This window comes from Petromyzon marinus, chromosome 17, assembly GCF_048934315.1.
Source record: "Petromyzon marinus isolate PM22_M1 ecotype Great Lakes invasive population chromosome 17, UKy_Petmar_22M1.pri1.0, whole genome shotgun sequence".
Taxonomy (NCBI): Eukaryota; Metazoa; Chordata; class Hyperoartia; order Petromyzontiformes; family Petromyzontidae; genus Petromyzon; species Petromyzon marinus.
Window position 1 is genome coordinate 9,570,902 of NC_133683.1, and position 16,299 is coordinate 9,587,200.

At 50.4% G+C, this 16,299-nt stretch overlaps 1 protein-coding gene across 1 annotated transcript in view; it reads left to right on the forward strand.

Annotated features, from left to right (window-relative positions):
- The first annotated feature begins 2,390 nt into the window (after positions 1–2,390).
- The window catches only part of ATG2B (autophagy related 2B), a 78,185-nt gene continuing 64,276 nt past the window's right edge, over positions 2,391–16,299 (forward strand). Inside the window, exons 1-5 of the mRNA XM_032956214.2 lie at positions 2,391–2,794; positions 10,845–11,007; positions 11,668–11,823; positions 13,674–13,776; positions 15,578–15,773. Of these exons, the coding sequence (XP_032812105.2) occupies positions 2,627–2,794; positions 10,845–11,007; positions 11,668–11,823; positions 13,674–13,776; positions 15,578–15,773 (786 nt within the window). The 5' untranslated portion in view covers positions 2,391–2,626. The remainder of the gene's footprint in view (positions 2,795–10,844; positions 11,008–11,667; positions 11,824–13,673; positions 13,777–15,577; positions 15,774–16,299) is intronic.

Below are 16,299 nucleotides of genomic sequence, written 5' to 3' on the forward strand. Positions count from 1 at the left end.
CCAGGAAAGGCAGCGGGCATAGATGATCTCCCAAGCGAAATGCTGAGGGAGGGTGGCGTTTGTGCACAGACTGCCCTATATGACATCATAACAACAGTCTGGACCACTGGACGGGTTCCGCAGGATTGGAAGGATGCCCTGGTGGTCCCCCTCTTTAAGAAGGGGGACCGCACAGACTGTAACAACTACAGGGGCATCTCACTCCTCAGTGTGCCAGGAAAGGTCCTGGCAGGGATTATTCAACATCGCCTTGCCAGGCACGCTGAGGAGAGGCTTGTGGAACCCCATTGCGGTTTCAGGAAAGGGCGGTCCTGCACAGATGCCATATTCTTTGTCCGTCTGCTACAGCAGAGGTGTAGGGAATTCCAGCAAGACCTACATCTCTGCTTTATTGACCTTCTCAAGGCCTATGATACCATCAGTAGGCCTGGGCTCTGGGTTGTTTTTCGTGCTTTTGGAGTACCTGACCCTCTGCTCACGATCATTAAGGACCTTCATGATGGTGAGCGGGCCCGGGTGAAACTACGTGGCCGGGAGTCAGAGCCATTCCCTGTACACCTTGGGGTGCGACAGGGATGTCCTCTGGCTCCCTCATTATACATATATTTTGACCACGTAGTTCGTGATGCCTTCAATAGCTGTACCGGGGGAATCTCCATATGGTACAGATATAATGGGAGGCTGATGGATGCCCGGGTGCGGTCAAGGGATGGCTCCCTATTGCTCAACCACATTATGTATGCCGATGATTTGGTAATAGCTGCTCATTCAGAGGAGGAGTTGGAGACGCTGCTGCTGAGACTGGAGCGTGCAACTAAGAGATGGGGCCTTGCCATCAGCCCCACCAAAACTAAGCACCTGCCTGGGTATTTTGTAACATCGAACACTCCACCCCCACAACTCCCAATCGGTGATGGGGCAGTTGTGGAGAGAGTGGAGAGTTTCCCATACCTGGGCAGTGTGCTTATGACCGGCTCCAGTTTAACAGCAGAGGTATCACTCCGAATCAGTCGAGCGGCAATATCTTTTCATCGGTTGCGTAACGCTGTGTGGAAGCTACCTGGTCTGTCGCTTCGCACTAAGCTTCAGGTCTTCTCGGCCACGGTCATTCCCTCCCTTCTCTACGCTTGCGAAACGTGCACCCCCCTAATGGAACATCTTCGCCGGTTAGAAACATTTAGGCTGGCCTGCCTACGATCCATCCTGGGTTTAACCAGGCTGGATTGTGTGAGGAGCTCACGAATCCTTGAAAGATCTGGGCAAGGTCCCATCGGTGAGCTCCTCCGGCGGGCAAGGCTACGATGGCTGGGTCATGTAGCCCGCATGTCCAGCCACCGCATGCCGAAACAGCTTTTGTTCGGCCGGATTGAGGGGGCAAAGCGGGCGCGGCACGGGCTAGAGAGGAGATGGAGTGATGTGGTACAGGAGGACGTGGAGCTGAGTGGACTTGCCGATGACTGGTACCAGCGGTGTCAAGATCGGCCTCAGTGGAGGAGGCTCGTGAAGGATGCTACTGGGCAGTTGGAGGCAGTCGCCCTCCAACAACAACGGAGGGCGGAGGAGCGACGCTCACAACAACGAACGGAGCGCCGGGTGGCTAAAGCACAGCAGGTTGGCACAGTAGGGGGCACAGGTGGTGCATCAGCCAGTCATCTCAGTCAGTCGACCCGTGGCACCTGGGTCTGCCCCGTGACCTCCTGCCAGCGGGCGTTCGACACTTCACGTGGCTTCAAGGTGCACATGGCCTGGCACAAGCGTTGTGGTGACGTCACCGCCACTTAGTGGCGAATGGGCGGTTGTTGTTGATTGGATGAGTGGGTGAGTTGTTGTGACAGGTCACTCTGGCAGAGAAGACTCCGCCTTAGCCTCTCGAGGTCTCGCTGGTCGCAGCAACTCGCCTCGAACTCTCCTCGCTATCCTCCCCCTCTCGGTACTTTCAATGTCGCTGTTGAACTAAACAAGATGGCGACCCCCTCAAGGATTCTAACTAAACAAAATTGCGTCACTTAGACGCTAAACAAGATGGCGGCACGCGCCCATCGTTTGAACTAAGCAAGATGGCGATGCTCTTACACCGTTTGAACTAAGAAAGATGGCGGCGCTCGCACACCGTTTGAACTAAGCAAGATGGCGAAGCCCTCCACAGTTTTGTTTAAACTAAACAAGATGGCGACGACCTCAGGACCTCTCTTGCCCTCTACGTGCTTTGAAAAAGGGCCATTGTCCAAAACGTTGCCCAACATATTCCTTTTTTATATAGCCACAATTGTTGTTACTGACGAACGTGTTGCGTTGTTTTTGTTAATAGTGCTCATGTACCACCGCCAACTCGGTTTCGTGGTGTCAACACCAGATGCAACTCGTATCATGTCATGTCATCCGCCTGCGTGACGTCTTTAGTGTGGGGGTTGTTCATGTGACGTCACTCGCTGTTGACTGCTCGAGCCCAACGCCGTGGGGCTTGAACCCCAACAACAACAAGAACGCCGCAGCCGCCAGCCGTCACAAGCAGCATCGCGGAGGAGAGAACAGCGACTACGACGACGACAAAAACAACCACCACCGCGACGAGCAGGGCAGAGAACACGGCGGCCGCAAAGAGGCGAGGCTTGTGGGGAGAGCAGCCATGCCGTGGTACTTCCCGTGGCCGGATTCGATCAAAAAGCGCGCGTGCCGCTACCTCCTGCAGCTCTACGTGGGCCACCTCCTTGAGGAGAAGCTCACGCTGCAGCAGCTCAGCGTGGACCTCTACGGCGGCACGGGCGCCCTGCGCCACGTCGCGCTCGACGTGTGGGTACGTGACGCGCGCTGGGGACACCCGCGGTGACGGTGCGGTTGAGGGTGAGGATGGCGGTGAGGGTCAGGTGAAGGGTTACGGGGACTGTGAGGATGGGGTGAGGGTGAGGGTTGTGTGAGGATTAGGTGAGGGTTAGGTGAGGGTTAGAATGAGGATGACGTGAGGGTAGGGATGTGGTGAGTGTGGGTCGGGTGAGTATGAGGATGGGGTGAGAGTGAGGGTGGGAATGGGGTGAGGGTAGGGTGAGGGTAAATCTGTGGATGGATTGAGTGTGGGCGAGTTGAGTGTGAAAATGGATTGAGTGTGAGGTGAGAGTGGAGTATGTGGTGATGGGGAGAAGTGGCTTCCTGGTGGTCATCGTAGGTGGGGGTGAAAGTGGAGAAAGCAGAGATGAGGTGGTGAAGGAAAGACATTTAAGGCGGCTTTATTATTCAGAGTCGTAGAGGTTGGAGACGGTCGTGGTGGTAGTCTGGCCTGTGGGTGATTGAATCCTGATACACGAGATCCACGTTGTATCTTAGTGTCCATCATCAGAGGTGTCCATTACATGGACGTCACGACTCCCCCAATATCATAGGCAGGACACAGTTACATTCGAGCTGTGATGTTGTCACCCATTCTCACGACTACTGCTGACTCCATACAGCCTGATAGTCTCATGTCGCATCAAGGAATGGACCTCGGTGGAAATATAATTGAACAAATGTCAGTGTCTCTCCACGACTCCACCCCTTGTCTCTCGTAGTAACCACAAGGGGGCATTCCTTTGTGCTGGGCACTTTCGAGTATTTTTGTTGTTGTTTAAACTCGGAGCTCGCACATTAGTCGTGGTGAACAGAATGATTTGAATAATTCTTGAATTATTCATTGTACCCACTGCGACCCTATCATCCCCAAAATGCATTGCAGATGAGAGATAATTGCACTTCAGAATAGTATTTTACAGTCATTGTTGCATATATACATAGATACTTAGTGGTATCCCAAACTTTCACAGCTGCTTATATCTCTCCACTCACTCACTCCACTCACTCACTCTACTCAGTCCACTCACTCACTCCACTCACTCTACTCACTCCACTCACTCCACTCACTCACTCCACTCACTCCACTCACTCACTCCACTCACTCACTCCACTCACTGCACTCACTCACTCCACTCTACTCACTCACTCCACTCACTCACTCACTCCACTCACTCACTCTACTCCCCCCCCCCCGCTGCTGGTCCGTCATGGTCCCCACCCGCTCCTGGTCCATCATGGCCCATGCACCTCCTACGTACATCGTGCTCATTTTTATGCTAATTCCTTTGTCAAGCGTTTTGCTTCCTCCCACACAGCTTAAAGGACGCGACCTGGGCTTGGCTGTTTTCACTCCAACGCTGCCCTTCACCTGATGAAGGCCACTTGTGTTGTGGCCGAAACGTCGTGATTTTTGTTATTTTATTTTTTACCTACATGACTTTACCGAATAGAACCAAAGAGTACGTAGGGGAGTAGTTGCGGTGTTGCCTTGCAATTTCTTATTACCCAGGTTCAGCTCCTGGACATTTACATCAGTGACAAGTGGAATTGAAACCTAATCTGGCTCTCCCCTATATTGACTCGGCTTTAAGTAATAGTTTGTTTTATCGACAGCTCGTCTTTCATTGAAATATTACAAAGCGCTATGCATGTGAACATTTTGACGCCCGATTCCTGTTCGAGCTGTTTGAGTATTTGCACTGGGAGGGCAGGCTGACGGCAATCGGCGCGCTCTGCATGAGAACGTGAGACCCTGTTTTTTGTGGTTGGTTGTGCGCCTTTGATGCATCCGAGCAGGGTTCTTCACCTGGCGGGACTGCGAAGCCTGCGTGGAGTGGTCCGCCGGGCTGCGGCCATCTCGAGACCTAACGAGACGAGAGATGAATGAGATGAAAGATAAAACAAGGGACGGAGGAGATGAGAGAGCCGTAGACGAGAGTCGCATTTGTTGATGTGAAAGCGACATAGAAACAAGAGAACAAGACGAGAAACCTGGGGACGAGAGGCCCAGATTAGTGGCCGCATGTACAGGACATATCACAAACATGGGCGCTGACAAAATGCAACAAATGGTGAAAAGGGCGGCACGGAGCACGGAGACGTGTGTGCTTGTAATTACTCTTGAGAGACAGGAAGAGGCACATAGGTTGGAAACCATGTGCCTGTTAGGCGCATCACAGTGACTGTTAGGAAAGCTGAGCGGGCTTCGGCAGGACAACGTCGCTCGTGGGGATTGTGGCCGGTGGTCGAGACGAGTGGCGGAGTGACAGCTCGAGGAGGGAACTTGCCATCGTGAGGCCTTGAGGGATGTTGATGGCTTCGCGAGGCCTTTATCCAGCAGTGGACGGATAATGGCCAATGATGATGTCCAGGCGTATGATGTCATGACACTACGTGACGTCACAACAGCTGTATATGTGACATGATGCCGCGTAGCCTACTAGTTGTTTTTTGTCCCACCAGAAAATGCAGGGCAACCCATCTATTGATGCCTCAATGACCCCCCCTTCCCCACTGGTCATTGAATATTGTGAAAGCGATGGCTCCATATCATCAGGAGGAAGCTGCTAAATAGTTTCATACTTTTATTGAGAGTGGTAGGAATCATGTGGAGACTAAAATAAAATGTTGTTTTCCCATATTTATCCATAGTATTGTAAGTGGAGTGTTTATGAATAGATGTTGGCATCTGGTTAAAGAGGCTTGCCTTAGCAGTGCTGGCTTGGTGCCCTGACGGATGCCTGTCACCACACTGAGCCGCTCAGCCTCCTCTTTCGAAGATTTTCTTGTTTTAACACTGCACTCTGCTTATTGTTTAAACTACGTACAGTAATCCCTCGGTTAACCGTGACATCGGTTGACGTTTTTTCGGTTAAAGTTTTGCCTCCCATAGGACCCCCCCCAATGGTTTTTACTTACGTAAACATTCTGCCTCACGGTACCGTGTTACGTTATTGGACTCGGGGCGCCAGTTTCGGCCAATCCGAGCGCTCTTAAGTGGGGCTGAGCCATGCCCTCAGCCAATCAGCGACGTCCATTTGTGAGCGTTTAGACTTCGACTGCCTTTGTTTACATCACGATGTATTTTCTGGGCAGTGAAAACAGCCCTCTTGCCGACTCATGTTATTCCTGTATTCGATTAACAGCTATTTCGGTTCAACATGTTAATCGAGGGACCACTGCACTCTGCTTGTTTAAACTCTGTGCTCTTGCTTAATTTGGGCAGCGCTTTGCACCAGTGTCGTATTTTACTTTTCAGGGTTCGATCCCAGGAAGGATGACTCAAATGTTTTTATATCAGTGGCTTGAAACCTGACGGCCGGAGACAGACCAATATTTAGGCTGTCACAGGAATGTGGAATTTCCATCTCCAGGGATGATTACCACTCAGCACTCCATTGAATAGGGAGGTACTGACTGTAAAAATGGTGTCATTGGGCCGGATGGATGCAGTATACGGAAACAGCAATATTGGAGTTGATGTGGGAGTTGATTGGTAGCCAGTGAAGGGAGCTGAGTGTTGGAATTATCCGGGCTAGGGCTGAACGATTAATCTACAGTATTTCAAATCGAAATCGCAATTTAAAACAATGCGATTAGCAAATCGCAAAGGTTGCGATTTTTTCAGATTTGAAAAGTCCTATTGCTTATTGCAATTGGTAAAAATTTTATTGTTACAACTTCATTCATTTCTTTGTTTGATTGTTCTATTTCAATTTAGACATTTTAATAAATACATGTTTGGAAGAAATTAATCTCTTTTAAGTTCTCATCCTTGCATTAGAATAGAAAGAGCAGTTAATATTTTGATGGTATCAATCACATGTTTTAAATGTATTACACAATGAATATTGAACTAAAGCTTGACTTAAAAAAATGTAATCGTAAATCAAATCGCAATATCTGTCAGAAAAATCGCAATTAGATATTTTCCCCAAATCGTTCAGCCCTAATCCGGGCCTCCTTAAAGGCGCAGGGTCGAGAAGTCACCTCGATTACAAACAGATTCACTCGTGCACACACGCACGTTTAAGCACACAAAACATATAAACTCGTATATAACAACAACCGCCATTCGCCACTAAGTGGCGGTTACGTCACCACGGCGCTTTGTGCATAGGCATGAACCAAAAGTTATATGTAAACAATTAGTCACTCTTATGTATTCGCACGTACATACCCACACAAGGTGAACATGCCCATGCACATGCAGTCACTCGCTGGCAGGTCTCTGATTCCGTAGAGGCAGTGTGATGGTATGAATGCTCGCATCGCATGTGACGTGCGTTGCGAGTGAAGCGGCTGCTGACAGCCGCACGAATTAAACCCTGGGTGTGTATGTATGTAGAACTTCTTTTTCACCGTATGTAGCCAACCGTGCTAATCGGAGGTCCGTGGGAAGGATAACAAACGATGGGTCTCTCTCTGAGTCTATAGGTCTTTGTGTGAGTATGTATGTAGAACTTATTTTGCACCGTACGTAGCCAACTTTGCTAATCGGAGGTGCGGGGGGAAGACAACAAACTATGGGTCTGTCTGAGTCTACGGGTCTCTGTCTGAATCTATGGGTTTCTGTGTGAGTCTGGGCTTCTGTCTGAGTCTACGGGTCTCTGTCTGAATCTATGGGTTTCTGTGTGAGTCTGGGCTTCTGTGTGAGTCTGGGCTTCTGTGTGAGTCTACGGGTCTCTGTCTGAATCTACGGGTTTCTGTGTGAGTCTGGGCTTCTGTGTGAGTCTGGGCTTCTGTGTGAGTCTACGGGTCTCTGTCTGACTCTACGGGTTTCTGTGTGAGTCTGGGCTTCTGTGTGAGTCTGGGTTTCTGTGTGAGTCTACGGGTCTCTGTCTGAATCTACGGGTCTCTGTCTGAATCTATGGGTTTCTGTGTGAGTCTGGGCTTCTGTGTGAGTCTACGGGTCTCTGTCTGAATCTATGGGTTTCTGTGTGAGTCTGGGCTTCTGTGTGAGTCTGGGTTTCTGTGTGAGTCTACGGGTCTCTGTCTGAATCTACGGGTTTCTGTGTGAGTCTGGGCTTCTGTGTGAGTCTGGGCTTCTGTGTGAGTCTACGGGTCTCTGTCTGAATCTACGGGTTTCTGTGTGAGTCTGGGCTTCTGTGTGAGTCTGGGTTTCTCTGTGAGTCTACGGGTCTCTGTCTGAATCTATGGGCTTCTGTGTGAGTCTGGGCTTCTGTGTGAGTCTGGGTTTCTGTGTGAGTCTACGGGTCTCTGTCTGAATCTACGGGTTTCTGTGTGAGTCTGGGCTTCTGTGTGAGTCTGGGTTTCTGTGTGAGTCTATGGGTCACTGTGTGAGTCTATGTATGTATTTTGAACTTTTTAGCCAACCGTGCTAATCAAAGTGTGGGGTGTGGCGACATGCCTGAGGTCCGGCACGGTGGTGGCAAGGGTTGATGGATCACTCAGGCCCCCAACTTTACAACACAGCATATTCCAAAGCTCGAATACTTATTGAGCAAGAATTATACAGATTGCCTTGCTGCCTTATCTGTGCAGAAGTATTCATAGGGCTAATTACATTTCTAAATACCATATATAGATCCTCAAAGAAACTCCAAAACGAGATGCAGTTCAAGTTTGACCACCGCCCACCCATACTAAAGGGGAAGTGACTCAGTAAATATTTCCCACCGAACTTAAATAGTTGGGCTGCTTTCTTTCGAGAGCCACAATCTTGAGGTGATAAGGTGTGGTTGAGTTTACATGAAGCTTATGAAAACTCCAAAACCCTCTGGTTGTCATGACAGTGAGTGGATTCATGAACCCACGTTTGTTTGTGTCCCTATGGGTGTTATCCCCTAGCTAAAGTGCAGAAAGTTGGCACAGCAGGGGGCACAACTGGAAACCTGGGTCTGTCCCGTAACCTCCTGTCAGGGAGCCTTCAAAACATCACGCAGCTTCAAAGTGCTCCCGGCCTGGCATAGGCGCCGTTGTGACGTCATCGCCACTTAGGGGGCGAATGGCGGCTGTTGTTGATATCCCCTAATGTGTGTGAGGTTGTGTTGGGTATATTCCAGTTTCCTCCCACATGTAAAATTATCTTTAAAACGAAATTGGTCCAACCTCCCAATGCAGGACACTCCTGAAAAACAGTGTTGAAACCCTGCATATATAAACTCAAACTACAAACTCAACTATTTTAGTTACCAGGTCACGCACACTAAGCTATTAGCTATTTTTCAGAGGCAATCTGACCACACATGATAGCCAATGGAAGTGGCTTGTCATCATGCATGGGAATTTATAATAGCCATATAATCTAAACACGCGTTTCTAAACGTGGAGTGAAAAACCGGAGGCCCTGGAGAAAAATCCATGCGACCACTATGGGGATCTGGATCGAACCCAGATCGAACCCATGTTCTCCTGCATAGCAGGCAAGGGAGATAAGATCTCAACCACAGAGGTGATTGTGAAAGCGTGGTCTCGGTCTAGCATGGTAGGCACGTGCTTTTGAGTCCTTTCGATTCAAAAGTGTGTGACAGTGACACTCAGAAAAGGGAAGTGTGATTTTGCTAAGTGCTCAGAGGCCGTGGGTTAATGCTGACATCAGCACAGATGGCGGTGTGTGCCCGTGACATTGCGGTCTGCACACTGCACCAACATCTCAGCCACCCAAGTGTGATTTCTAGAAATGATAAACATCAACACTCAGTCAGTGTTTATATTAGTCCAGTGTGGATCTTTCCTAGGTTTGCTCAGCTTAAAGTGAGCACGTGGTGTTGTTGTGTATTCAACGGCAGCACTGGGAAAATGACAGTGGTCGGATGTTGTGCTATTATCCCTGCCCCTTTATATGCCTTTCCTGCCTACTGGACATCTATGAAAAAGAGCTTTATAGCTCATCTGATTCCTCCAGTATATTTAATATTTTGAATCTGATATTCTGATTCTAATAGGTGCTCACTCACTTCACTTACGCTGACAGTAAAGGGAAATCGAGGACTGTGTATTTCTGTCTTTGTGTGCTTGTGTATCAATTGTTCGTGTGTATATATGTGTGATACGAACCCGGCGACCTGAGTTCGATTTCTGCTTATGGCCAACACCTTTCACGATTATTTGAACCGGTTCTGGGCCTCCCGTAGGTCGACTTAACCGCAAATGAGTACCTGGTTGGTGTGTAAACATCTCCACTAGGGAGACAAAGGCAGCAGGTGTCTTTGTCTACCTATATGGGTGTATGTGTTAATTGTACCAGTGTGCAAATTTGTGTATGAGTGTCTTTACTTGTCCATGTGTTTGTGTGTTCCTGCATCTGCCCGTTTACATAGGTTCCCATATTAGTGTGCATCCCTGTAAGTGGGGAGCGGTATTGTAGTGGTTAGCGCACTGTGCTACGGACCCGGCCACCCGAGCTCGATTCCCGCTCACGGCCAACATGAGCGGCGATTATCTGAATCTGGGCCTGGTGTGCAGGCTGGCGTAGTGTTGGCTACCCCTTGTGTGCTGTGCCTCCCTTTATAGGTGTTCGCTAACAGCACTTGCTCCAACGGTCTGTTAAGTTTGTATAGGGGTCTTTTTCAGTGTTTGTGAGTGTATATATATACGTGTGTGTGCCTGTGTGGTGGGTGTGCTTGCGTCTTCATCTTGTGTGTGTGTGTGTTTGTATGGCGGTGACATTTTAAGTCGAGCGGAATTATCTTTTCATCAACTGTAACACTGTGAAAACTACCTGGCCTGTCGCTCCACAAAATCTTTGGGTCTTCTCAGCTACAGTCATGACCTACCTCCCTTCTCTTTGCTTGCATAAGGCAGAGAAGCGACGCTCAAAAAGAGTGAAGTGCAGGCGGCTAAAGCACAGCAGGTTGGCACAGTAGGGAGCTAGAATCTGCCAGTCATCTCAGTCAACCCGTGACACCTGGGTCTGTCCCGTGACCTTCTGTCAGTGAGCCTTTGACACTTCACATGACCTCGAAGCGCACCTAACCTGGCGCAAGCGCTGTGGTGATGTCACTGCCACTTAGTGGTCAATGCGGGCTGTTGTGTTTGTGCCCCCGTGTATTTCTCAGTCCCTTAATGAGATGCTGGACTCGGTGAATGCTCCCCTGGAGATCACCGATGGCTACATCGAATCCATCTCCGTGTCCATCCCCTGGTCGGCCCTGCTGCTTGAGAACTCCACAGTGGAGGTGCGGGGTCTGCGCCTCACACTCAGGCCCAAGGCACCCACCGGTAAGTTCTCCCACATGAGTGCATGTGTATTATGTGCGTGTGTACGTTAACGGTGGTGTCGTGGTTAACGCACGAAGCTGCAAACCCGGCAACGCGAGTTCCGTTCCCATTCACAGCCAAAAAACAACGGCGAATGTTTGAACCCTCTTGGTTGAATCGTCCTCGAATGACTGCCATGTGTAATGCGCAACCATTGCCTCTAGGGAGAAAAAGGTGGCCGGGCATAGGCCTATGTCCGGCCACCCCCTCGTGTGCCGTGATGGCTTGAATTGGTGCTCAGGAACCGCAATTCTCCCAATGTTTTATTTTAGTTTTAGGAGTGTTAGGAGTGTCAGGGAGCGGTGGTGTAGCGGTTAGCGCGCTGTGCTACGAACTTGGCATCCCTAGTATGATTCCTGCTCACGGCCAAGACCAGTGACGATTATCTGAACAAGCCCTTAGCCTCCCCTGGGTCGGATCAGCCTTAAATAAGTACCTGATACGATGTGTAAACATCCCCACTAGGGAGACAAAGGTGGCCGGGCATGGTGCTGGCCACCCATCCCCTTGTGTGCTGTGCCGGCCTTCATAGGTGCTCGCTAACAGCGCTTGCACCAACAGTCTGTTCAGGTTATATGGGGGGGCGGGGGATCATTGTTTTTGTTATGTGTGTGCTTGTAGTATCGGTGGTGGAGTCTCTCTACTGGTCCACGTGCATGACCAGCAGCATGCAGCTGGCGCAGGAGTGCCTGAAGCAGCAGCCGGGAGACGACCAGCCAGACTGCGCCACACAGCAGTTTGAGGGCCTTGAGGTCTTCGCTCAGACCATTGACACCGGTACAACAACATCCGCCATTTGCCAATTTAATTGGGATGACATCGCCAGGGTACTTATGCCAGGCTCGGTGCACATTGAGGCCACACACCTGTACACACCCACTAGCCATGACACCCTAGTTTCTGGTAGGGTTGTTAAACAGTAACTGGTAACCGATTCCCGGTGGGAATACCCACGCTTTGCCCCACCACACGTGGCCTGCCAATCAACTGACTGGTGAACCTATTTGCACTGCTGGGCGGGTGGACAGAGGCCGTGGGGGCGGATTTAAGAAACTTAACCCATTATGTCAGCTGCTGCGCTCAGAGGTGGAATGACACCGGCGACCTCTGAGTTGCAAGTCCAATGTGCTAACCGTTACACCACTGTGGCAGCTCGCTTTGATTCTCAATTTAAACGGTTAAACACACTGTGTTTTTTTCTCCACGTTTCTATTATGCGCGGCAAAGCAACGAACGGTTTTATTGCATCTACCGCCATTACACGAAAATGATTTTGGCAGCCCTGATAAATAGATTAAGTTAATTCCGCCCAAGCACGCACACTCGCACACTCACGTGGGTGAGTGCAGCTGTTGGAATACTTGCTTCTGGGATTCGTGACGCAGTCTGACAAACCACGCGTCTCCAGAAACCCGACCACGGGTAAACAGCACAGAGCCTTCACCCCCCCTCACCTCCAAAGAAGCAGCCGCCGCTGCGATAACGCGACGACCGGCATAAACACTGAGCTAGGCGGCCGCCACCACCACCTGCCTCTCAGAATTCTTTGCACGGTGCCAGTTACAAGGACCCTGCAAAAAACACTAGGAGCAACATAAATTCGTATTTTTTTTAAAGGAGCACATTAAAATGTCATGGCCAGAAAAATGTATGCAGTGCATAATACATTTAGAGAGGTAGTGAGAAAGCAAGATACTGAATATGATGTTTTGACTGGGAATATTGTGGGTACTAGAAACTGGGGAAGATGGAGAATTAAGTACTTAAGCAGTCTTGACAATTGGATGCAACTGAGAGTATCTAATGCAAAGTTGTTGAGTTATATCATGAACAGAGATAAATGCAAGACGGCCATGATCGCCGATGCATTTCAGAAGGAATGCCGGTGTACATAGCGAAAGAGATAGGGTGCCTCATTCTGGCTCTGTGATTCCCAAGTGTTTTATCGAAGCCCTAAGAATTGTAAATAAACCTTTGGCTGGCCAAGATGTTTAACCCACGATGCTTTAACCACAGCCCAGTTCTTAACCTCGTGGGAAATTCCCCCGACATGTTTAGGAGTCGGAAGAGTTGTAAATGTAGATCTTGGATGGTGGTCGACTCAGTCCATCATCCCTCTGGGGTCAATACAATGGGTTTTATTTTGTTTGTCGTCAACAGTGGTTGTACTCGGAATAGTTTACATTGGTTACCGAGGTGGGGACTGGTTTATAGATTAGTCTCTGCCAGAGAAGTGCGGAATTTCCACCAGTGGCTCAGAACTGCCAACGAAGATGAACACCACCTTTGGTGAGGTGCGAGGTGTGGTTCAGTGTGGGGACATGTGGAGCTGGTTGTGTGCTGTGTGTGTGGTGTAGCGTAGTGAGATTTGGTGTTGGTGACAAGGTGTGGTGTTGTTTGTGTGGTGTAGTGTGGTAAGATTTGGTGTTTGTAGCGAGATGTGTAGTTGGGTGTTGTAGTGTGGTGTGCAGTGTTATGTAAATGTCTACTGTGATTTTGATGGCGTGGTGTAGTGTGACGTGGAGTGAGTATGGGTGAGGTGTGGTGCTGGTGGCGTAGCGTGGTGAGATGTGGTGCGGTGAGTCGTGGTGGTTCTGATGCGGTCGCCCCGTGTCCCCGCGCCCCAGTGCTGCGACGAGTCAAGTTGGCCTTCCTCGACACGGTGGTGCGCGTGGAGCACGTGAGGGAGAACGCCAAGAGCGGCGTCGCGCTCGAACTGCGCATCAAACGGTGCGTAGGGCCGGTGTGTGAGATGTGTGTCTGTGATGTGTGCGTGATGTGCGCGAGATGTGTGTGTGAGATGTGTGTGTGTGTGAGACGTGTGTGTGTGTGTGTGAGACGTGTATGTGTGATGTATGTCCTTGTGTAAGATGTGTCCATGTATGTGAGATGTGTGTTTTTTGTGGGTTAGTGTACGGTGTGGAGCTTGGGTGCCTATGCGCTGTTTATGTTTCCGTTGCCCAACCCAAACTTTCCCTGGCGCCTCCACTCTGCCTCCGTGCTGCTCTATTTCCACGTTTTCCCCGACCTCGTTGGTTTTTGTTCACCACTGCATTACCTGGCTTAACCCCCCGTGCCATCTCACAACTCCCCGCCTGACCTCCGTGTCATCCGCACGCCTCTTCAACGCCAATGCCTCTCCCGACACCTGTCCCGCATCTTGTCTGCCACCGGGGACTCCCCCGGGACCACGTCGTTCATTGGACCCCCAGGTCCTCTGAGACTGCCGCTAACTTTTGCGGGTGCTGCCCCGGCCGTGCCTGGAACTCGTTTGTGATTGGTGGAGGTTGTTTCCTGGAGGTGACAGTGGGTGCCGGTGACCAGGCCCAGCGGTGTCGCTGTTCACAACTTATTGCTGACTTATATTCAGATTCATGGTTTTAATCCGGCAGGCCGCCCTAGTTATTACTGCGGTGTTAACCGTGAAACACTTATGCACCACCGGCTTCACTGTGTACGTTAAATATCCCCTGACGTCATTCTAATAGAGGAGGCAATTGTGTTCTGCCGTCATGGTCGAAAATTAACCAAAATAGAAAAATTACCTGCAATTTACTCAATCGGGATTACACATAGCAACATCACCTCCGGTTCTGAAACTGCTGTAGACTATGCCTGTGAAATATCATACCATTCTCTTTTTTTATGCCTTTGCCTGACAAGAATGATGGCGGTAATATCAAATGTGTGAATTGTTGATTTGTTGCTCTGAGCTTGGCCTTTCTAGGCTACAGGCTGTGCCTTGCCAAACGTCTTCTTGCACTCATCCCCTCAAACAAACCCCTGGTGTGTGCTTGTGATTTCTGCTCACGGCCAACACCAGTGACGATTGCTTGAACCAGTCCTGGTCCTCCCCTAGGTTTACTCAGCCTCAAATTAGTTCCTGGTGCGGTGTGTAAACATCGCCACTAGGGAGACAAAGGCGGCCAAGCGTGGTGTTCTCCACTCATCCCCTATTGTGCTGTCGGCCTTCGTAGGTGCTCACTAACAGCACTTGCTCCAACAGCCTTTGAAGGCTATACGGGGGATATTTTTCTTTGTATGTGTGTATATGATTAGATATTTAATTACTGCCATGTTTAGTGAATTACAATTGTGGAGATTACTCTTAAGGTGTCAGCCCAAGTTTGCGGGTGGATAACGGTGGGCAGCGTTGACTACTGTAGCGGGTCGGCTCGTGTGAAGTATATATTTGTCCATATTGTGACGTGTCTGTATGTGGGGGAGCCGTAGTGAAGTGGCTAGCGACACTACATTACGAACCCAGCAACTCGGGTTCAATACCCGCTCACTACTAACATGGGTGACGAATATCCCAAACCAGTCTTGAGCTTCCCCTAGGTCAAGTATCCCTTAAACCAGTACCTAGTGCGGTGCGTAAACATCATCACCTGGTAGACCGACGGGACCAGGCGTGGTACTAGCCACAGCAATCCCGCCTCGCACCACGCAGGCCTTCACAGAACAGCACTCGCCCCAACAGTCCGCTTGAAGGCTACTCGGCGGGCTCGTCGTGTTTGCGCGCGAGCAGCATGGATTACTGCGACGAGGCGGCATGCGAGGAGGTGGGGGACCTGGGCTCCGGCGGCGTGCTGGGCGAGCACATCGACCTGCACCACCCGGCCGCCTTCGCGCGCAAGACGCTGCGCCTCGTGGACGTCGACGTCTTCTGCCAGGAGATCCCGGCGGAAGCCCGGACGCCGCCCCGCACGCCGCCCTCGCACCAGGTGTGCAGCCACAACGCACGCTCGCCAGGCTCGTTACAAGGAGACGAAAGATCCCCCTCCCCCGTGCAGCCTGGAACAGACTGTTGTTGTGAGTGCTGTTACTGAGTAGCACCGCCTATGAAGGCTGGCACGGCTACACGAGGGGGTGGGTGGCCAGCACCAAGCCCGGCCGCCATTGTCTCCCAAGCGGCGATGTTTTACTACACACGGCACCGGGTACTCATTTGAGGCTAAGTCGATCTAGGGAGGTCCAGCACCGGTTCAGGTAATCGTCACTGGTGTTGGGCGTATGCCGGAATTGAACTCTGGTTGCCGGGTTCGTAGCGCAGCACGCAAACCGCCAATTCACCACCCATGCAACCTACCCAGCTCAATATAGATTGAAAACTAATTTCTTTGGAACTGCTTCTGGTGTTTAGTTTGTTGGCCTTCCCCCGCACCTCCGATGAGCACGGTTGGCTACGTATGGTGCGAGAGAAGTTCAACATACAGGCACAACCAGAAGCTCACTGTGGCTATTCTGATA